General features: G+C 47.4%; 1 protein-coding gene across 11 annotated transcripts in view; it reads left to right on the top strand.

The window, feature by feature from the left end:
- Cracr2a (calcium release activated channel regulator 2A) overlaps positions 1-23008 on the top strand; it is a 113173-nt gene that overhangs the window by 71408 nt on the left and 18757 nt on the right. For 9 of the 11 annotated variants that reach the window (XR_003956226.1, XR_377479.4, XR_377478.4 and 6 more), the window contains 5 exons: positions 4064-4135; positions 6695-6740; positions 8738-8844; positions 11981-12314; positions 17376-17508. Coding sequence is in view for 6 of the 11 variants with exons in the window: in NM_001368877.1 (NP_001355806.1) it covers positions 4064-4135; positions 6695-6740; positions 8738-8844; positions 11981-12314; positions 17376-17508 (692 nt within the window). In the remaining 5 variants the exon portion in view is untranslated. Of the gene's footprint in view, positions 1-4063; positions 4136-6694; positions 6741-8090; positions 8845-11980; positions 12315-17375; positions 17509-23008 lie in introns of those variants that run through there. The other 2 variants (XR_001785146.2, XR_001785147.2) reach the window with 2 other exon arrangements.

Consider the following 23008-nt stretch of genomic DNA (forward strand, 5'->3'; position numbering starts at 1 on the left):
TAATCCAGAGACCACAGACGACTGTTGTTTTCTGCCTTTTATAGCTCATGCTCAACTGTGTTTCTTAAAAAACCCAGGCTCATCTGCCTAGGGGGTGATCCTGCCCACAGTGGACTGGGCCCTTATACATCTGTTGAGAATCAGGAAAATGACTCACAGACATGCCCACAGGCCAATCTTTTGGAGGCAATTCTTCAACTAAAGTTCCCTCTTTCTGAGTAACCAAGATTAGTTATCACAGCCCTGGTCCCCTGTTAGACAGATCTGCTATTCTACCCACACAGAAGGAAGCAGACTGAACAAAGATTGAAAGGGTAGAGGGCCCTCAGTACCTGTGGAAGGCTAGAGGCCAGGGGCCTCAGGTAAATCAGAGTGGAAGGGCTTCTGAGGTAAGCTCGTGAAATGACTGGTGTGTGACAGGGCTCCGGAATCATGACTCGATTCCTAGCCATTTTTTCTTACAGTGTTTCTCAGAGAGAAACCCTCTGAGCCCTCAGGGGGTAATCCTACATCTCCTGCTCACTGCTCTTAGTGGCCAGCCATTGTGTGAGGTCTAAGAGCAAAGCGAATGGGTCTTCGCCTGCAGCTGGAGAGGGCAATGACAGAGCAGCCCTTCAGCTTCGGGGACAGAGCAAAGGGCTCTGAGATGAGGCAAAGGGACTCATTTATCTGGCTGTCCATCTATCCATGTACTCATTGATGTCCTTACCTGACAATTAGGCATTGCAAAGTATTCAATGCTAGCTAGGTACCTTGAGTCCTCAACACACCTCACTTGATCATCTCATGTGATCACACCGTGTCCTTGTGTGGTTGCTGCAGTGTCCATCTGATTGGTGGGCAAGACAAGGAAACTCCCAGAAGGTAAATGCTGCACATACCCTAGTAATACCCCAAGAGGAAAGAGCCTGCCAATCACCACCCATTTGTGGGCGGGACCAGTACCCACTTCCTTCACTCTTCACTTCTTCACCCATGACCATATCCATTCCTCCAGGGGTCATTGTATGCTCAAAAGACACCAAGTGTACCAACAGTCAGACTTCAGGGCATGGGATGGTAGGCTTGACCAGCAGTAAAGGCTTTGCACACCCTAAGTGCCTTTGTGTAGAATGAAAGCCCTAATTTTATCTTCATGCTGGAAAATACTAGTATGTAGGATATATCCAAATGCCTTCTCTCCCCCTCTTCCCCATTCCTCTCCCCGTGGAGTCAGAGCCATTTGAAATGGACAGCCTGGATGAGAGGAGTACTGTGTGTTGGGCCTGGGAGTGTCACCCTAGTAAAATATCTCCCATTGTAAAAACTCTGAAGACTTAGAAGGAAGCCCAGCCCACCCACCAAGGCTTTGGATGTCTAGTCCTCCGGCCCATGCGTTCCATCCTAAACAAGCCAAGTCTATTCCTCCTCCCTGAGAGCAGAGCACCAAGGCATAGGCGTCTAGCTTTATGGCAGAGTTAGGGATTCAGGTACTTCAAATCCAACCAAGCTTGCAACACGGCAAGACTGCGAAGGGGAGCAAACACTTCCACCAAGCATCTCGCTGCTCAGCTCAGGGAATCAGAAACCTTCCCAAGTCTTATCTTCATTAATGAAGCCAGAGATGCAGTCTCTGAAAAGTCGGAGGCAAGGGAATGAGGAGGAAATGAGAGATGGGGCGCACATGTTTAGGAGCTTGGAGTATGTTATGATGATGGGTCCAAGAGAACCCTCTCACCCAGGGAAGCCGGGGGAGGGGACAGCAAGGGTCGTGATTCATTTTCTGGAGAATGGAGTCTCAGACCAATACCACTGACAGCACCATAAAGCTTTTGCCTTTTTCACAAAGGAAAGTCAGGAGCTCAGAGAAGTCACATAGCAAGATCAGGCCAGGCCAGGGCCCAAACCTTCCTATCAGTGTTCCTGCATACCTCATGGTGTGATATTGCTTCAGAGCTGCTGGGACAGGAGATGGGGGTGGGGGTGGGGGGGGAGGGGGGGAGTGGGGAGAGGAAGTAAACAGACTCAATCATTTATCAGCAAGAATTCCAAACGGGCAAAATTAATTTTCCCATTCTCTGAAGACATAGAAGGTAGAAAAGCTAGATTTGGGGATGAGATTTAAAAAAAAAATCCCTCCTAGGCAGTGAGATAACACAGAAATGAAGGCCAGCCGAGAGGCTGAGCCTCAGAGCTGATTTTTAATTAACTTTTATTTTGAAGATAGAGTTTAAGACAAGATACAAAAGAATAACTCCTTATGAGAGGTCTGTCTCCTCCTGTGACCCCTATCTCCTGTGGATCATTCCGGAGTCTGTTATGCATGCACAAATACATCCCCATATACAAGCACACACACAACATGCATTCACATACATGCACACACACACACACACAAGTAAATATACATATACACATGTACACACAAGCACGCAAACCAAACACACAGATACAGGTACACTCAAACATACAATAAGCACACATATGTACAGATACACACACACACACACACACACACACACACACACACACACACACATACACTTTCCTTTAGAGGGTGGCAGCCAGCCAAGCACACAGGTTTATTTCCTGTTTCCATTAACAACATATTTTGTAGAATGTTCATCTCTTTTCTTAAAACAAAGCCAATAGTGGCTCCCTGGAGGGAACGACAAACTTTCTACCAAGAGCTATAACAAAAATCAGCTGGCTCCTTCCCTCCCAGTCTGACATCATCCAGGGAGAGGTGATCTCTAGTTCAGAGGGACTTAAAAGGTTAGACAATCATATCCAAAAGCCACTGTTTAAAGATACCCTTTGGTTAAGACACAAAAACTATAGCTAAATATATCTACACGTGTGGTTATATATGTCTGTATGGCTCATCATATATATATGTGTTCACTTGACAGAGAGTTGAATATGTTTTTTTGCATAAGTAGGCCACATGTGTGTGCATGTGCATTTGTGTGTGTGTGTGTCCATCCTGGTGCTGTTGACAGAGGCAGAGAAGATCTGAATAACATGAGACTCATGAACTGCTTTCTCAGTCAAATAAGGAAGTCACAGACCTCAGCATTGCAGTGAATTGGCTTTTCTCAGCAGGGGCCAGCTTTTCTGTTGTCCCTAGGGAGGGGTAGGAGCTGGGCAGGAGAGCCACCCAGCTGGACTCTTCAGGACTCTTCATCAGCCAGGACCCATCAGGAGCAGGCAGGGTTGTGTATGTTGTGCTAATCAGAGCGGAGTCTTAGACAGGGGCTCAGGGACCCAGTTTGTATAATGGGAGATACACTGTTTTCCCTTAAGTTGAAATTAAATATAATTGGTAATAAAGTGTGAGGAATTCACTTCTCCGCAGGAGCCGGCAGAGTTGTGTTGCTTAATTAGGATTGTCTGAGGTGAACTTAGAATTTGATTCAGTCTGTTATGGTCGTCGAGTGACTTTGTAATTATTCTGTGAAGAACAAGAAGAAAGGAAGGGCACAGATGATGCTTAAGGAATGACGCTATCAGGCGCTTGGTGGGAGGGTCCCCAGGCTGATGCCATTGTTAGATGCTCAGTAATGACATTAAGGGGTGGCAGAGGAGTGACTGTCCTCCCAGCCCAGTGAGCAAAGTGACAAGTTTATTAGGCCGTTGAGTACTCTCTACCACAGAACCACACTACTGTGCACATAGGAATTCTGGGACCTTGGCGGTGAGACTGGAGAGCCACTTAGTTTCCATGCCAAGGTTCAGAACACAGGCAAAGATAAGGCCCAGTTATGAACTTAACTTTCCAGTGATGCCTGCTTCTGTTTCATTGCTTTTTCCTTCCTCCTTCCCTCCCTCCCTTCCTTCATTTTCTCCTTCCTCCCTTCTCTTTCCTTCTTTCCTTTCCTTCTCTGAATGCTGCTGTTTTCTTGTATAACAGTAGCATAGTCTTCCTTTCCCTCCCCTCCTCTCCCTTCCCCTCCCCTCCTCTCCCCTCCCCTCCCCTCCTCTCCCCTTCCCTCCCCTTCCCTTCCCTTCCCTTCCCCCCCTCCCTTCCCTTCCCCTCCTTTCTCCGTGGCCACCACTCACCTGGCTGTGTCTGTCTCCTCAGGGAAGTGTACCGAGTGACTGAAAGCCTGCAGCGGGAGAAGTCTGGCCTCCTGAAACAGCTGGATTTCCTAAGGTGGGTCCACTAGGAATCCTTCCAGGAGGGTTCGAGTTTCCCCCAGTCACCAGTGTACGGTTTGGACTACTGTGTATTCATCTCAAGTAAAGAAAATACAGAAGAGGGAAGGGTTTCCATAGGCTATACCTGACACCTGCTGATGGCCTCATGGGGGACAGTGGTGACAGCCTGCCACCTGCCAATGGCCTCATTGGGGGTCAGTGATGACAGAAGGCTTGGGGTCCTCTTTTTTTTTTTTTAAAGTACAAGTGGCTTTGAATGAGGCCTTCCCTAGTCAGGAGATGGAAGAGTTCCTAAGTGGCCATGTTCTACACAACTGGAGACAAAGTCTTTGTTCTCAGGAGGCTTTAGGAAGAGAACAAGATGTATAAGGGCACTGTGTGTGTGTGTGTGTGTGTGTGTGTGTGTGTGTGTGTGTGTGTGTGTGTGTGTTTGTGTGTGTGTGTGTTGGTTTTGTTTATTAACTTGTTTTTCTTCATACTTAGAAAAATAATAGAAGAATAGACCCCAAGAGAAAGGATAGGAAAGAGTGGACATGACACCCTACACAATGTTCATGACCTTTAAAATTCTGACAGACCAGCATTTGTGAAGGTCACACACTCTCACGCCTGGGACCGTTCTGTGCTGTCTGTCACATGGTTACTACAATTCAGCAGAGACGAGGGAGGAGACATGGCTGATTTCCCCATCAGTGAAATCACCAAGAATCCAGGAGAAAGAGAGAATGTGGGAGGTTGGGGTAGGGATGAAGTGGGGAGGGGCATGGAATGTAGGATGTCAGTAGTAAGATGGGGACTGTGGCTAGAGTGTGAAACTTGGGGATTTCCCTAACCCCTGCTCATGTCCTGCGCAGAAAGTATAAACAGAACACAACACAACACCATATACTCAAAGCCCTTCTGAATCCTCCCTTGGGCTGCCGGCTTGCTACTTAGCCAGCATGAGGGTCTTTCAGGTGTGAGGACCTCACTCCTCTGTCATTGTCAGGGTTTTCCTTTTGTATCTCTTCCCCAGACATGTCCCAACGGCCTGGCTGTGTCACTGAACACAGTAAGACACAGTCACACCCAGCAGATGATCACTGCATGATGATAATTAGTTTCTGACCACTGCTGAGCCTGCCCTCTCTCTTCAGCAATGGGGACAGGTTCCAGGCCACCAGCGCAAACTGATGCAAAAATCACACAGAGCTGAGATGACGGGGTGGGGGTGGGGGGGTGCTGACCCTTTTGTGTTGAGAGAAGAACCTTCCAGCCATTTACATTTCACAAACACCCTGCATCCTGAGTCTGGTCACTTACCCACTCTGAACTTTCATTAAACCTCCCTGAACCCACCTTGCCACCTGGGCTCCTGCTCCAGAAAGAACCAGAACAAGTCCTCAGAGATTGCTCCATGTTGCCAGCACCCATGTCTCTAACTCTGTGGATGTGGTGTGAGCTCTCAGTGCTCCTAGCAAAGGCTACCCCCCCCACCCCCACACACATCAGCCCTGCTCCCAACTGGAGTTCTCACACTGACCCCTCTTCTTTTGATCTGTTGGTTTTCCATTCCCCATGTTCTAGGAACTGTTTCTCCCCAACAGTTCCACCCAAACTGTCCTTTCCATGTCACCAATGACTTCTACTTCTTCAGACATATCAGTCCATTCTCCGGGCTGCACCTTTGTCCCTGACAGCCTATGTGTAGAGTGACTTCCAAGGGGATCCTCTCAGTGCTGGAATCAGACCATGACATTGTTGGCCACACATCCCACCCCACCCCACCCCACCAACAACCCATGGTTTCATGTCTCATTTGGGGTGAAATCAAAGCTCTTCCTATGATCCAGGAGGCTGTGAATAGTCAAGTCTTGACCCACCCACTGCTCGCAATGCAATGTGAGATACTTATTGCCTGCTTTGTGCCCCTCCCTTCTGTCTTTCCAACTCACACATTTATCACAACCAAACCTTTGTCCTGCTCAGCCCTCTTCCCCCAGACACCTGCCCAGCTCCTCTTCCCCCCGTCAGGTTTGTGAGACACTGCCTCATCAGCCAGAGCTTCCCAGACCATTAAGGTTGAAATGCCTGGCACTCTAGTTCTCCTTTCGCCATGTCCCCGCTTTAGTTTCTCAGCAGTGCTCACCCCAACCTTACACAAGCTTCCCAAGTCCAGAACTTTGTAGTTGCTCACTCCTGCATCCTAGACGCTGAACAAAGTTTGGCAAGCAACTCCTATTGCAGGAGACCTGTGAACAAGCGTCCTCATTCATGAATGGATGAAGTGGGCAGAGAAGGAGCCCAACTAGCAAGTCACAGGAATACATGCCATCCTAAACCAAGCAATGGAGGCTGAGTGTTCCTCAAGGGACAGTGTTTGTCACAAGGCTACTCAGTCTTATTCCCCTGCCTCTAAGCTGATTTACACATGAACTCTCTTCTGTCCATAGCCACATCCCTGGGCCTTCCATACCATGCTTTCTCCTGTGCTGGGCTGGCTGGCTAATGTGTTAGCCCTTGATCTGTCCATAACAGAGTCCATGTTTGAATAACTTTCCCTTGCTCTTTGCAGGGAAAGGAACAAACATCTCCGGGACGAACGGGACATAACTTTCCAGGTAATTGGCCAGTGCTCTCTTGGGACTTGGGGCAGAGGGAGACAAGGCTCAGGGGCCATCTGATCCATGCCAGGACTGATCAAGATGTCCTGATACTTACGATGTGTCCGGTCCTTTTAATGTGGGCAGGGTGAACGTGTAAGATATAATGCAAGCAATAAAAAGGTAGCCACACACAGAACATTTTTTCGTGAAGGGAGATGCCTTCCTCTTGGCACAATCAGACCCAAATGCTTGGGAGAGCCACGGCTTTCTTAGATGTAGGGGTGATAGTTCCACTGGGAAATGGTGCAGTTGAAATGCCATTCTTGCCTGAAGTCAAAGGCTCAGTTTGCTCTTTCATTTAGAATTTTATCTCTTGATGAGATTCTCAAACTGTATGCTGTCAGCAAGCAAATTTACAGTGCACACATGGCTATTTACACAGTTGGTTTTATGTACAGCTTTATCTCTGCTCTATACATAGCCCCTCTCTTGTACCTGAGCATAGTGTTGCATAGTTTCCCAAACACTGTCAGTCACAGGTCTTCACAGCGAGGCACATGGAAGATACTCGAGAACTCTGCATGGCCTTCTTCATTTCCTCTTTTAGAAGGAAGACACTGGATTCTCTGAAGGGGCAGGGTGACTGACTAGGCAGGACTTCCTAATTATAAGATTAGCATGCTGGGAACGTGCATGTTCCTGGAGAAGGCACTGGTCACCTTAACCATGATCCCAACTCTCCCAAGAGGAAGGGGAGTGCCTGTCCTCTTTCTCCCAAGTTGTAAGGATTTTTGAGAAAAGAAAAAAGTGTGTGTGTGTGTGTGTGTGTGTGTGTGTGTGTGTGTGTACCAAAACAAACAAACAAAAAAATCTAGGAGAGAAGGTGGTGTGTGCTGCAGCCTTTGCCTGGGCAGTAATGTAAATAAGGTCAGCCTCAGAGAGTTGGTGTGCCCTGAATTAGGCTCCGCCCAACTTATGCCACATCTCAAGGGTCCTTGTTACACCACCGTGTCTTTGGCAGTCATCTCAGCTGCCCGTCTGTGTGTCCTATCAGAACAAGACTTAAACCTGCACAAGTTTGTCCGACAATGATAATGATTCCAATTGTTTTAGAAGAAATACTGATTTTCTTTTTAAATTTCAACCAAATGCCATCGTAATCCCTTCACCTCATTGGCCTTCACCTGCCAAACTCATTTTGCTTTGAAAGAAGTGTGGTGGAGGGAAGAACACCAGAAGGGAATCAAAGAAGGGGGGTAGGGCCCTATTGATATAGAATAATAATTAAATATCTGCCTAGAATCATTAAAGCCATGCCCTCAGGGGTGCTGGGGTCCAACAGTCCCCCCTCCCACCTCATTATAGGTCCTCTGGAAGCATGGAGTGGCTGATTCAAGCAACACTCTTCCTGTGATCTGATTCCTAGTGTCTCCTGGAAGAGCTCTGTCCCAGAGTCTTAGCAAACGGGGTTCTGAGCCCTTCTCCCCTCCAGTTCTGAGTTACAGCTATTTGAGCAGTTCATCCATACCCAGCCTGCTTCCACAGGGGGCTGCAGAGGTTCGGGGCTAATGAGGGAGTGGTGGACAGAACTCTGGAATAACTGCTCCTCTGGTTGGGGGGAGTCCCTAGCTCAACACCTCATGGGCTTTGATGGGAAAGGGAGATTGGAGCCACAAGGAAGAGTACGACCTAAAATACCAGCATATTTTCTCAGGTAATACGTATCTTTGACTTCTCTTCTGATCTCTTGCAAGTTCCTGTGAAAAAAGGCACAAGAAACCCTAGGCTCTCCACTTTGTATTCCCTCCTTTGAGCGGATTTCTGGGAAGGAGATGGAGTCCTAACTGGAGTGGGCCAGGGGTGGAAAAACTGGAGAGTGGGTGATCAAAGAGGAAAACCTGGCCTGCTTCTCTCATTTAGAGTCCTATCTAGAGCTTTCCCTCACTTCTGCTCAAGCAGAAGTCGAGATGGATGCACGGGAGTGGATCTCAGGGCATTTTGTGTTTCTGCAGAAAGATAAGGCGGCCAAGGCAAACACAGCTGCTTCCAAGGCAAGCAGGAAGCAAAGATCTGGCTCTGTGATCGGCAAATACGTGGATGGCAGGGGAATTCTCAGGAGGTAAGTCATCACCCTCCACCCCTCCTTACTCCTTTCCTTCATCTCACCACTTTGGGGGCTGACTCTGTATTCACATTTACTGCTTTTTTGAGGTGTGGCCCTACTAGGGGCCTGAGGTCAGTCTTACTCACTTGCCTTAATTCTTGGAGGGCATGGCCCTCTCTGCTGTGACATCCAAGCTCGAGGGAGACTATGCAGAGCAAACCTGTAGGACAGACACTGTCTCTGAGGCTACCCTGCTCTACTGTGGACCTGCAGAGAGGGGCTTAAGGGTACTGTAGACTGACTCGGAAGGAGGGGGAGGAAGAGGAGGAATAGGAGGAACAGATGGTCTGAGAGGGAGTGGTGGAGGCAGTGCTCCGTTCCTTGGATCCTCTTGGTTTTTCTGGAATATAGCTATCCTGACTGTGAGCTGAATTAAAATGTCATATAGAATCACTATTAGCTGAAACCCCTTTAGAGACACCATTAGGGCCTGTGATTGACAGATCATTCCAGTGATTCATATTTAACTAAGTGGAAGACAACATGTTTTGTTGCTGCTGGAGGGCTCGGGAATTGAGTTTGAGTTTGGAAAGTTGTTGGCTTGCTGCTCCTTCAGACAGACAAGTCACACACACCCCTTTGTCCACGTGGATGGACACAGAGAGGTCAAGTCAGCTAAACCCTCAGGCATGGAGACTGAGGGAGAGGATGTGTAAACTCACTCACTGAGATGTCCAAACATGAACTGAAAATATACGCAAAGGAAAAATGACTCTAGCCTGTAAATGGGCTGATCAGGGAAGCCCCTGGGTCAGATCATCAGGAATTAAAGCTCACTAGCTCAATAATGAGGTACAATCTGGAAGCCAAATTTCTACACTAGGATTTGTTAGCCTGTTGGTTTCTCAGAACGGAATGTATTTCTAGGTTGACTGATTCAACAGTTGTTTATGCATCACCTGCTCTGCCCCTGACAGTCTTTCAGGTTTTGTGACATTCCCTCTATGCCTGTCCACCAGCAAGTGCTCATTTAATAGATAAGTATCGAGTGGCCAGTGTTTGTGAGGGACAGTGCCAGTCACTGGAGCAGAGGTTTGCAAAATAGGCCCATCTCTCCTTCATGAGCTCACAGCCAAACAGCGGAAATAGAAAAGAATCCACTAAGCATCAACGTGTGCGCTCTGAATTCCAATATCGATCTTGGCAAAAGCAGCTACTCTCTCTGCTGCTGGCAGGAAGTGTTTGGTGGCAAAACAAAAAAAATGAGCTTAGACATGCTAAGCTGAAGCCATTACGAAGTGTCAGCAGTGCCTGAGATGTTCCCAAATAAAACGCTTTTTCCAAGAAGCATTTCGTTTTAGGGCACACTTAAGTGGTTGTTTCCTTTTCTAGTTGGAAAAAACTTTGAGAAAATATGTAATATGTGTGTGTGTGTATGTTTGTGTATGTTTATGTATGTGTCCATGTTTATGTATATGTGTATGTTTGTGTATGTTTATGTATGTATGTATATTTGTGTATGTATGTATGTGTATGTATGTATGTGTGTGTACATGTTCATGTTACATATAAAAGCATCTAGGGATGGACAAGGATACTGTGTTCTGAAAGAGAGTCAGGTAATGGGCTTGGTAGCATACATAGGAGGGGGGATGGGAAGAAGCCAGTTGACTTTTATCTAACCTGTTTCCTAAGTAGAGGGAAAGGTGCTTGAATTGCTATAAATCTTCTTCTCTCTATCCAAACTAATTCATCACTGTTGAAAATAAACACTGCCTTAATTTGTCCTTCAGAGTCACAGCTGGTTTAGATAGTGACAGGTCCACTCTGGTGAATCCTATTATTACATCACCTTCTTCCTATCATTGGTCTTAGGAATAACAAATACTAGAAGCCTGGGGCTTCTCTTGTGTGCTTCTCTTGTGTGCACCATTCTGTGTGCCTTGATTCGATTCCTTTTCCCTTGAACCTTGTCATCTTGCTGGCTCATCTGCATTTCTTTCAATGTGTATGCTAGTATTCGTTCATGTGAGTGTGTGTGTGTGCGCGTGCGTGTGTGCCTGTGTGTGTGTGTGTGTGTGTGTGTGTGTGTGTGTTCATAAGGTCATGCCTGTCTCGTTTGGAATGCTCCCAGCTTGACCTGTTGACTAAGATAGAGAAGGAACCCCAGCATTCTGGAGATCTGTGCCAAACGATGCTCTCCAAACCCTTGGAAAATTCAGCCTGTGCGTCTCCCTATGTCCCAACTGCTGAGTTCCTTCCACCTCCGACTGGCCTCTTTGGTCAAAGCATCCAAATGCGGAAACAAGTATGTACTAAAGTCTCTGAAGCACCTGCTCTTCCCTCTATTTCAGGAGCACGGAGAGGGAGAGGAAGGAAGGGGATGGTGGTGGATGTGCCTTCTGACCCAAGCCATAATGATCTGTCTCTGAGTTGAGAGACATCTGTCACGGGTGGGAGGAGGTCCCCCACAGCAACTGTACCCCAACACTGCTGAGGAATGCTATGTGGATAGGTGTTGTGTGAGTGTGCACTGTGCGGGTGTGTCGAGTGTGAGAATGCCTTGTGTGTTTGTTTGCTATGTTTCTTATGAATTGTCTCATATATGAGTAGACTAGGCAGACAGGCCATGTTTTGTAGAGAGGAAAGTGAGATGTGAGGAACTGATGTCCTTCCATAAGGATATTCAGTAAATGAGGGCATGTGGTGGGAACAGAGCTCAACTACTTGCGTGTCTGCCCAGAGTCCTGTAACATCTCTAACCCTGCACAATCCTTTCTTCACTACTTTCTCCTTTATTGACTAATCCGGTTCACAAGAATATATTTGTGTTGTTTGTTGCTTTGGTCCTCCTCTAAGTCCAGCATCGCATGAGAACAGGGCCTTTATTTTTAGTTGATACCTGCTAATGATCCTTGTCAGCATCTCCATCACTGGCCGTGGTGGTGGCAGTGGCGGTGACAGTGGCAGCCACAGCAGCAGGCAGCCCTTATTAGGCTGTCAAAACCATGAGCTGAATGATGGATATGTTGTCTCCTCTTCTTCCCCGGAGCTTTCTCCAGTGCTGCCTGCAGGCAAGTGTCCCTCCACTTCCATATTGATATTTCTTCACTTCCTCCCCCCATCTTCCTCCCCACCCCCATCCTGATAGCCAGTCAGAGGAGGAGGAAGACGTATTCAGCGCCCCCAGGAGGAGAAGCTCAGTGGGTCTGAGTGCATATCTCCAGGCAGAAGAGGACCTGGGAACTGGGGAGCCAGGGTCTGGTGTTCCACGTCGCCAGGCACTCCGAAGGATCATCTCCATTGAGGAGGATCCCCTGCCTCAGCTCCTGGAAGGAGGCTTTGAGAAGCCACTGAGCAGATGCCCAGAAGAGGAGGAGGTCTCTGACCAGGGAACAGAAAGACAAAGCGTGGCAGCCCCAGTCTTGGATCTCATCCCTACCTCTCCCCGAGGGCAGCCTGTTGGAAAAGAGACCCTCTACAAGGTAAAGTCTGGGCTGGGATCTGCCCCTTGATATTGAGCCCAGGAGCCCCAAAGGACAGGCAGAAGGCCAGCTGCTGTCAGCTTGTGGATTCACTATGTTCTGTGTCCCAAAGGTCACCTTACCTTTCTTCCACCTTTTAGACTAAGCATCATGGAGACTCATAAGTGCCAAAAAGTCCTCCTTGTTAATTCCTGCTCCCCTATATTATACACTATGTCTTCTAACTTGAAGAATTTTTTGAACACCTACTGGATACAGTGCCTGCTAAGATCCATTACAAGTGGTCATTTGGTACAATTCTGTCTAGAGTGCCTGTCATCATCTTCCTCTTGATCTTAGTTGGTTAAGTCTCTGCCACTCCCCAGTGTCCTGTGTCCTCTTTCCTCCAGGATTTTTCTGTACCCGTCCCTCTCCTTGCTCAGATTTTCTTCTGTCTTATATGAAGAGAGCAGGTCAAATGTCATGGCACTTGATTCCTGTTGCCAAATGCGCCCACAAAGGGTAATACCTCTTTGCCTTATGGGAACTATGTCCCTCTGCTGGTTTGTGACTTGAACTTTGAAATGGGCCATTCAACCTTTGGGCCTCCCTTTTCTAAAACCCTTCAAGACACAGTCCTACACTCACTCTCAGTAGGAATAGATGGCTCAGTATCAAAGTCATTCCAAGATGTCACCCAGGATCGTAACATGTGACCAAGAGGTTTGTAGAGTCAGGCTTAGAGAAGAAGACTATGCTCCTGTGTGCTGAGGTGTGTCTTCATTGTAGGCCTGACAGAAATGTTTTCCCCACTGCCAGAGGAAAAGTAGAAACCCAGAGGGGAGAAGCTAAGACAGCCTGCCTGCCTCTCTGCTGGGACTCTTAGCATAAGAATTATCTAGCACACACCTCAAAAGCTGTGCATTCTGTAGTTGCTCTTCTCTTACAAAGCACCCCACTGCCCCCCATGTTTCCTCACAAGGCTGTGCCACCATTTTGATGCAGCAGTAGAGAGAATAAAGAGGGTCAGTTGTGTGGAAGACCTCCATGAGGCAGTGAGGCATAGACAGTATCACCCTTCTGGAGAAGTATCTGGTAATAAGAATCAAATTCATGACCTTTGAACCCACGCTTCTACTGCCAGTGAAAAGTGAAGGCTGTAAGTGCTGTTTAGAATAGAAGAACATTTTTTTAAAGGTCACACATAGGGACATAAACTATATTATGATAATTTAGTAGAATATTATATACCTACTTTTAAAAAATCATGGTTCTAAAAAATCTTTAGTGACTCGGGGATTTGTATTGTATTGTTATTGAATAATTATGGTAAATATGATAAAATTATATATATGTGTGTATAATTCTCAAATCCAGAAACTGCCTACCTGGGTATCCATCACATAAAAGGCCACCAAACCCAGACAGTGATGCAGATGCCAACAAGTGCTTGCTGACAAGAGCCTGATAAAGCTGTCTCCTGAGAGGCTCTGCCAGTGCCTGACTAATACAGAAGTGGATGCTCACAGTCATCCATTGGACTGAGCACAGGGTTCCCAATGAAAGAGCTAGAGAAATACCCAGGGAGCTGAAAGGGTTGCAGCCCCCTAGGAGGAACAACAATCTGAACTAACCAGTACTCCTAGAACTCCCAGGGACTAAACCACCAATCAAAGAAAACACATGGAGGGACTCATGGCTCTAGTTGCATATGTAGCAGAGGATGGCCTAGTCGGACATCAATGGGAGTAGAGGCCCTTGGTCCTGTGAAGGTTCTATGCCCCAGTGTAGGGGAATGCCAGGGCCAGGAAGTGGGAGTGGGTGGGTTGGGGAGCAGGGAGAGTGGAAAGGGGATAGGGGATTTTTGGAGGGGAAACTAGGAAAGGGAATAGCATTTGAAATGTAAATAAAGAAAATATCTAATAAAAAACATTTTCTCATATAGCCATAAAGACTGAAAACTGCATAAAATGTGAATTAGTGACTATCTCAGACTATAGAGAAACTTTGCTTTTCTCCCTACAACTGTATATTTCTCACATTTAAAAATTAAAATATATCACCTCAATTTTTAAATATTTACTTTATTTGTGCATGTGTGTAGACATACACATACACACGCCACAATACACATGCAGAGGTCAGAGGACAACTTGCAAGAGTCAGTTCCCTTCTTCTACCGAGCGAGGTCTGGGGATAGAATGTGAGTTGTCAGCCTCGGCAGTAGACGCCTTTGTCGCTGAGCTATCTTGCCAACCCAGAATATATCACTTTTGCTCGGAGGTTTTGTTTTCTGATTTGGGTTTTGAGTGTGGTTACTGCTTGTTTATTTGTCTGTCTACTCTGTGGTGCTGAAGGACAGAAATTCACAGCCTTGTATATGGGGGGGGGGCAAACCTTCTATGACTTAGATACACCCTAACCCCTGCTTTTTAAGCATATAGGAGGGCAAGAGAAATGACAACATATGCCCCACCCCCTGCATGTTCCTACAACCCATCTGTCTATCACCTGGCAGATGATTGTCCTCAAGAGAGGAAAGCAGGCAAAGGGACCTCCCTACTCTAATAGGTTAGGCTGCCTCCAGCTGGGTCATTCATAATGTTATAAGTATGTGCCTGAAAGGGGAAGGGAGAAGGTAGCCTTGGGGCTGAAAGCCCAGCAACACTCAGCAATCAGGGCCACAGCTTTCATCTCTATCACGTGCACCTTGGGTTTCACATTCCCACCTCTTACTGTGTTAGCTCTTCCACATTTAAACAAATGACAGTTGGAGGCACTGGACAAGAGTCATGCAGAAGCCAGGGCCCTGTGTATTCAATGGATGAAGAAGAAAGGGCATTGTTTTAATTTATCTTAAATTCTTGTTGTTGACCTTAAGTTCCCTCCTAAGTACTGTATCTCTTCCTCAAAGTCTGTTAGTGGCTTTGTTCTGAAACTCGAGTACTGCTAACATCAGCTGCACTTCCTTATAGCATTTGCTCAACTGGAGAAGCTAATTCACTCAAATCCACTTTTAAATCTCCTCCAAAGAGTTCCCCCTCCCAACTCTGATCAGTCATGCTGAGCCAAGCTTGAAGGTGAGCCATGTGATCAGACAGCATTCTGGAAGAAATGGATGCCAGTGGGTAATGTCCCTCACACCATCTCCTGCTAAACTTGGCCCTAGAAAAAGTCTAGTGGTCCAGGGCTCACAGTCCCAGGCTGATGGCAGGCAAGTTCTGCTTCCCACCTGCCTGAGTGGAAGGGTGTCCTCATTTGGATTCTCTGTTGCTGTAATAAAATGTGACCAAAACCAACTGAGGCAAAGAAAGGGTTTATTTTATCTTAAAAATTCCAAGTCACCTCACATTCCCGTCTACCACTGAAAGAAGTCAGGACAGGAACTCAAGGCAGGAACCTGGGGGCAGGAACTGAAGCAGACACCATGAAAGGATGCTGCTCTCTGGCATCCTCTCCATGACTTGCCCAGTTTGCTTTTCTTTATACAACTTAGGACCACCTGTCCAGGGGTGGTACTGTCCACAGTGGACTGGGCCCTCCCATATCAATCATTAATCAAGAACTTGCCTACCGGCTACAGGCCAATCTGATGGAGGCAGTTCCTTAATGGTTCCTTCTTTCCAAGTGACCTGGCTTGTGTCAAGTTGACAAAAACTAACTAGCACAAGAGTGAGGAAAAGTCACCACCTGGCTATCGGTGGCAGATGACTATGTCAAAACTGAAGCTGAAGAGAGGTCACAGGGTCATGTACAGAGACTCAAGAGAACCTCCATTCCACCCAGAGGTTATATCCCTGTTGGTGACTTCTCCTGGTGACACATGAACATTAGTAACTAGTTGCTGTAGACCGGGTACCTATTTCAGAGTAGAAACATGATTCCATCCAGTGAGACCAGGCTTACTTACTAGAACATAGGTGAATAACTCAAAGGTAGCTGTATCACCAGCTAGCCCACCCCAGCATAGGTGATGGCTCCAGAATGCTCTACTCCTAAATCTCCCTGTACAACTTGAAGGTACCTGCTCCAGAGAGTTTCCTCCTCCAGACCAGTGGTCTCTGTTTAGGTAACCTTTGGAAGAAGCCTTGTGAATCTTGGAACTTCCAATATTCTGAAGTTTCCTGAGTCTTATGAAGCTCCCTCCTGCATTCTGAAGGGGATGTTTCAAGGCAAAGGAGCTACACCATAGTGTTCAGCCCTATGGATGTCTCCTGGGCCTCTTTTTTCCCTTCAGAAGACCACCTTGTGGTCCTACTTGCTTCTCTGTTGCTGTGATAAACACCATGACCAGAAGCAACTTGAGAATGAAAGGGTTTGTATAAGCTCACAAGCTCACAATCATGAAGGAAAGTCAGGGAAAGAAGTCAAGGCAGGAACCAGAAAGCAGGAACTGAAGCAGAGGCCATGGGAAGAGGCTGCTTCCTGGTTAGCTTTCCATGGCTCACTCAACCTGATTTCTTGTAGCCCCCAAGACCCCCTGCCCAGGAGTGACATCATTCACAGTGAACTGAGCCCTCCCAAAGCAATCATTGATAAGAAAATTCCCCACAGACTTTTTCATGGAGACATAGTCTCAATTGAGATTCCCTCTTCCCATATGCTCCTATCTATGTGCACTTGACAAAAACCAAAAGACAAACAAACAAAAAAACCAAACAAACAAGAAAACAATAACAACAAGAAAATACCCCAGCACACTTGTCCTCTCTGCCCATATGGGGAATTCTGCCTTCTCCCTAAGCCCCTCCTTTCTGGACACCTGTGCCCTTCTCATTCTTATCTTTAGTGCTCTTGGAATATCACACTCCTAGGAACTGGTCACATGCCAGGCCCATTCACTCCATCATTGAGGACCCACCTACCTGTCCCAGAGCCCCATTAGGTATGAGTGTATGTGAAAGGCTGCCATTTCTCCTAATGGAGCCCTATGCTCCATGACCAATGCTGGCTTCATTCTGGGGCAGAAGTGGCCTTCCTGGGGCTGGGGTCTCAGTGGATCCAGGCAGTGATAGTAAAAAGCAACCTAGTAGCAGCTAGTGGCCATGCCCAACAGGTGACCAGACTGTCTTCCATCCACAGGAGGAAAGGGTCCCCTCTACCCCTGACCGGCTCTTTAAGATCGTGTTTGTGGGTGACTCTGCTGTAGGGAAGACATCCTTCCTGAGGAGACTCTGTGAGGCCCGCTTCTCCCCAGGCATGGCGGCCACTGTGGGTGAGTTCTCTCAGGGAGGGAATGAAGGGCTGATGGGAGGAACGGTGGCACTGACTGCTCAGCAGAGCACTAGGAGGAGCAAGAAGGAGCCCATCTCTCCTGACACTGCTGAACTGTTAAGCTCATGGTGTATGGGTGGGGTGGGGTGGGAGGGGAAGGAAGGGTGGGTGCATATTAGGGAGTTGAGGTTGGCAAAAGTGAGTTTGAGGTCTTTGGTCCCCTTTATGAGTTCTGACCCAGGTTATGTTTCTTCTGCCTCGCTTAAAAAATAATCATATGTAACAAGTTACATATGTATGCATGCAGACATGGATTACATGTGTGTGTGTGTGTGTGTGTGTACATGAAACATGACAACACATAAGAAAGTCAGGAAACAACATGTGGGAGGTGGTTCTCTCCTTTCACTCTGTGGGTTTGGGGGTCAGACTCCGGTTGTCAGGCAAGTCCTTTGACCACAGATCCATCCCACCAGCCCTCTGCTCTTTCAATCAACAGGGCCCTGAACCTTCATGTTCCCCCAGATCTGATGGGAACTCCCCCAGAGACATACCCTACCATGCCACCTATGGCATGCTCCTGCCTGCCTTGTCCTTAGGCCAGTGGACACACATGTTCCCAGCACCCTGCAAGGCTTCTTTTACCCACTGACTTGGCCTTGTCTTGTATCCCCGCTCTGTTGGGAGTCTGCAGGAATTAGCTGTAGGAACGTACTGGGTTTGGCTGCCATGAGATGACACTGGCTGAGTGTGTCCCCACTTAGGGATACTATTATACTCAAAGAGAGGCTTATAATTGTTCCACCCAGATCTGTACATGTCACTGGAGTGCGTGGTGGGTTCAAGGACATGTCAACCTCTCAACTTCTACCAAGCTGACTCACTCAACAAAAGGAGGTGTGTGACTGTGCCGAGCTCCTTTAGCTGAGCTGATGAGCCAACTGCACTTGTCAATGGAGTATCTGCCGTTGTCACCTGTCTTCACATTGTGAGCAGCCTGATAGATTGAGAAACTGGGGTCCAGAGAGATGAGGAGCCTTAGGATCAGTGCCGACACTCCCCAGGAGACATTGCCTAGATGGTAGCCTAACAGTGTTGCATTGTGTGCATGAAGTAGCCCATGAGTGGTAGGTCCCTCTTCTGCCTTTAGAAGTGGGCAGAGGTTGGGGCCAGAACAGGCTGGGATGGTTCAGTGGGACATAAGAAATCCTCGTTCCTCATCCTGACTCTGATACTGACTGGCTCTGTGATCTCAAGAGCATACAATCCCACTTTGCTCTTTGATATGTGAAAAAGAAAGGATTTGATACTTGGTCTCCTCTCCCCCCAGTGCTTCCAAGGCCTGGTTTCTGGTTAGACCATCCATACCACTGGTGTCTGACAAACTAGTTCTTCAGGACAAATGACCTAAGCCCCAGGGCCTCTCCTGGGGAGATATGGTCTTTCCCCCTCACCCTGAACTGGCTCCTCCACTGTCTTAGTTAGGATTTTACTGCTGTGAACTGACACCATGACCAAGGCAAGTCTTATAAAAAAACAACATTTAATTGGGGGCTGGCTTACAGGTTCAGAGGTTCAGTCCATTATCATCAAGGTGGGAGCATGGCAGTATCCAGGCAGTCATGGCGCAGGAGGAGTTGAGAGTTCTATGTCTTTATCCAAAGGCTGCTAGTGGAAGACTGACTTCAAGGCAACTAGGATGAGGTTCTTATACCCACACCCACAGTGACACACCTATTCCAATCAGGTCACACCTATTCCAACAAGGCCACACCTTCAGATGGTGCCACTCCCTGGTCCAAGGATATACAAACCATCACATCCACCATCTTTCCTTCCCATGGTCTCTTCCTACGTGCTTCAGTTCCCTGTTCTTACTGATGGGCCTTTTCTTGTGCTGTTATATCTTGTACAAGAATGCCCTGGGATTGTACTGGAAATGCACTGGGTTGCCCTCCGACTCCTGCATTACTTCACACAAAGTCAGAGGGTATCCGAGTCCAGAGCATCAGACATGAAGCAGGGCAGACACTGGTTCCAAACCCAGGATAGTCTGACCTAGCTTGCCTTTGAGAAGAATCCAGCATGCTAACCATGGAGCGGTGCCACTGTGGCTATAGGCAAGGCAAGCAGGATGGCTTTCCTAGAAGGTGCTCCAGTGTGGGTCCCACAAGTCAGGGTTCTATCATGGGCTCATGGTAACTGAGGAGATGCCTTTCAAGTCCCCAGGCACATCTCTAAGTCACATGCCTCTCTTGACAGTGGGGTCAAGTCCAGTTCCACTTTTAACCCCAGGCCTGAGATAGAAGGCTCTGAGGAAGAGGAAGATTGACCCATTTGTGTTTCCCAGGAGACCACCGCACACTGGGAAACAGCTACACTTTAGAAGAGGCCTGTCATAGCTCAGGTTTCTGTTGCTGTGAAGAGACACCATGACCACAGCAACTCTTACAAAAAAAAAAAAAAACAAAAAACAAAACAAAAAAAAAAAACAAAAACAAAAACAAAACCATTTAATTGAGGTTGTGGTTCAGAGGTTTAGTTCATTACTGCCATGCCAAGAAACATGGTGACACACAGGCAGACATGGTGCTGGACAGGGAGTTGAGTTCTACATCTTAATTTGAAGGCAGCAGAAGAGACAGCTTTGAGCTTGAGTTTCTGAACCCTCAAAGCCCACACCCACAGTGACATACTTCCTCCACCAAGGCCACACCTACTCCACCAATGTCATTTCTCCTTATAGCATGCTCTCTATGGGCCAAGTATTTAAACCATGAATCTAAGGGGCCACTCCTATTCCAGCCCCACAAGGACAAACTAAAGGTCCCAAACTAGGTCTTTCACCATGCACCCCAAACACACCAGAGTAACAGCTGGGCAAGTTCTAAAGCCATTAATGTGCCTTGCTTTGTCCTGCATATGAGCAACTCTCACACCAGCCAGCAAAATGAGTTCCTTTGGGGATTATGTGACATGGAAGAGTCACAGTTTCCCAAGGCCACAGCAGCCTGACCCCAATCCAGAGCTCTGGCCAACCCCATGTCCAGAGCAGCAGGTATGATTCCACTCAGCAACAGATACAGGATTCTTCTTCTGAACTCACCTCTGTGCCTTGGGGTGGCTTCCTGGTCTCCCACTCTCCATGAGAACATGATGTGTTGAACCTGTATGTACTATGAGGTGTACTCGTGGGTCCTACCTACTCCACCTCAGGACCCCACTTGATCCTTCCAGAGCAGCCTTTTGGGCCTCTGGGGACCTTCAAATATCAAATGACAATTTTCGTGGAACCTGGAGCTGGAAAGACCCTTGGAAATGTTCTCTTTGCATCCAGCTAGATAGTGAGGGACAGAAGCACACAGTCAGAGTGAGCATCTGAGAACAAACCTCCCCCCTGCAGCCAGGACTCCTGCCCAGTGCTCAGGCTTCATAAGCATCCTGGTTTGTTTTTGTTTGTTTGTTGTTTTTGTTTTCTGTTTTTTTTTTTTTTTTGGTTTTTTGTTTTTTGTTTTTTTTTTTGTTTTTTTTTTTTTGTTTTTTGTTTTTTTTTTGGTTTGGTTTGGATTTTCAAGACAGGGTTTTTCTGTGTAGCCCTGGCTGTCCTAGAACTCACTTTGTAGACCAGGTGGGCCTTGAGCTCAGAACTCTGCCTATTTCTGCCTCCCAAACTGGTATTAAAGGTGTAATAACGTCTCTATTTTAATCACAGCCTGTTCTCTCTTGACCACCCCCCTTACCTGGTTTTCTGAAGCCTCTCAGGGTTCTTCCGCACCTTGTGCACATATAAGTCCTGCATATCTCTTATCCTACCCTCCCGTCGTGACAGCCTGGCCTGTCTTCTCCAAAAAGGCTGATGTCACCTTCCTGGGACCCTTCAGCTCAACTCTCTCTAGCCCAGACCACTGCTGTAGCACTTCAGCCATCAGGACTAGTCAAGTCTCATGTTGAAGGATGTCTCAAGGTCATCCTTGAATATTCCAGTAGAACTTAAAGATTGTGAACCTCCAGTGTGGTTCCTTCAAACCTCCAACTCCCTCGGCATTCAAGAACTGAACCTCTAAAAGTGAGGTGGAATGACATCCTCAAGGTCATACCGCTGGGCATTGGCATTGGCAGAGCATGAGTATCCTTGGGCTTGCACCTTTAAAGTTCTTCATGGCCTTAACTCATTTATTCCAGGCCCCTTGGCCCTGTGCCATGCTAACTGCTCTTCTGTTGAGAGAACTCTTGTTCTCCTGCTGTGTATCTGGATGCTGCTGTCACTGCATCCTTACCTTGTCCTATCCTTGTGTCCTCTAGCTGCACACCCAGCCTCTATGGCCTTGCTTATGTGCTTCTCCAGTTGCCTCTTTGATACTGCAGAAAGAAATGCCCTTCAAGGCCAGTGAGGACTCCTACCATCTAACCACAGCCCAGAACACATCTGTCTAGCCCTCTGTCTACCCTGCTCCCTGCAAAATAAAGACCTTGCCTATCTTCTAGCAAGCAACCAAGAAGGCAGAGATGGCTTGCTGGAGACAGCCGAGATCAGCTGCCCCAGCAACATCCACTTGCCCTCTCTGTTTTCCATGCCAGCAAGAGAAAGCTCTGTTCTTGGGACTTCAGGCTCTCTGAGTGGTTTCAGGTCTGGCCCTGCCAGTGCAATCAATATCCACAGGTGGTTGCTCAAAAGTAGTGAGAACACAGGAAAGAGGGCTTCTCCAAAGGGAAGGATAGCCCTCCCTCTCATGCTTTTAACTAAGAAGAAAACCTGCCCCTGGCTCAGCAGCTAGCAGTTGGCATCTGTTTTGATGGGTGCACATGGCCATGGACTGCCTGGGCAAAGGGGAGCTCTAGGAAGCTGATGCTCCTGATAAGGATGCTGGAAATGGAGGGAAGAGCCTCATGATAGCTGCCAGCCCAGGGATGGGAGGAACCTTGATGGCAGTTTCTCATCCATGGTGTGTGTGTGTGTGTGTGTGTGTGTGTGTGTGTGTGTGTGTCTCAGGCATGCATGTATCTTCAAAGGCATGCAAATTATAACCCTCATGGAAGTCTTCAGAACACTGAAGGATGGAGACATATATAATAAAAATATAGTACAAGCATTCTACTCTTTTTCTGATCCCCGATGAATCCATTCCTGTCTCTGTCCCTGTCTATGAAGCAAAGGGCCTGAGGTGACCTTTAACACGTCATGCCTCTTTCTGTAACTGCCAAGTATCTGCTGTGTCTTCCCAAGCTTCTGACCCTTGCTCTGCTCCCTGCAGTGTAAGAACCTCCTGGGTCTGCGTGAAAGGGGAAAGGGATGCCTTCAAGCTCTGCAACCAGGAGCCATAAATAATAAGGCGTTTAAAAACACCTTTGCATGTTTTGAGTATTCTTAAGGCCACAGGACAGGTCTATGAAAGGGATGTCCAACCCTTGACCAGAGATCCATGTGTGCCTGTGATGGCTGTGAATGTGACCCAACACCAAACTGTAAACTTTCTTAAAGCATTACCTCATTGTGTGTGTGT

Source organism: Mus musculus, chromosome 6 (assembly GCF_000001635.26).
Source record: "Mus musculus strain C57BL/6J chromosome 6, GRCm38.p6 C57BL/6J".
Classification (NCBI taxonomy): Eukaryota; Metazoa; Chordata; class Mammalia; order Rodentia; family Muridae; genus Mus; species Mus musculus.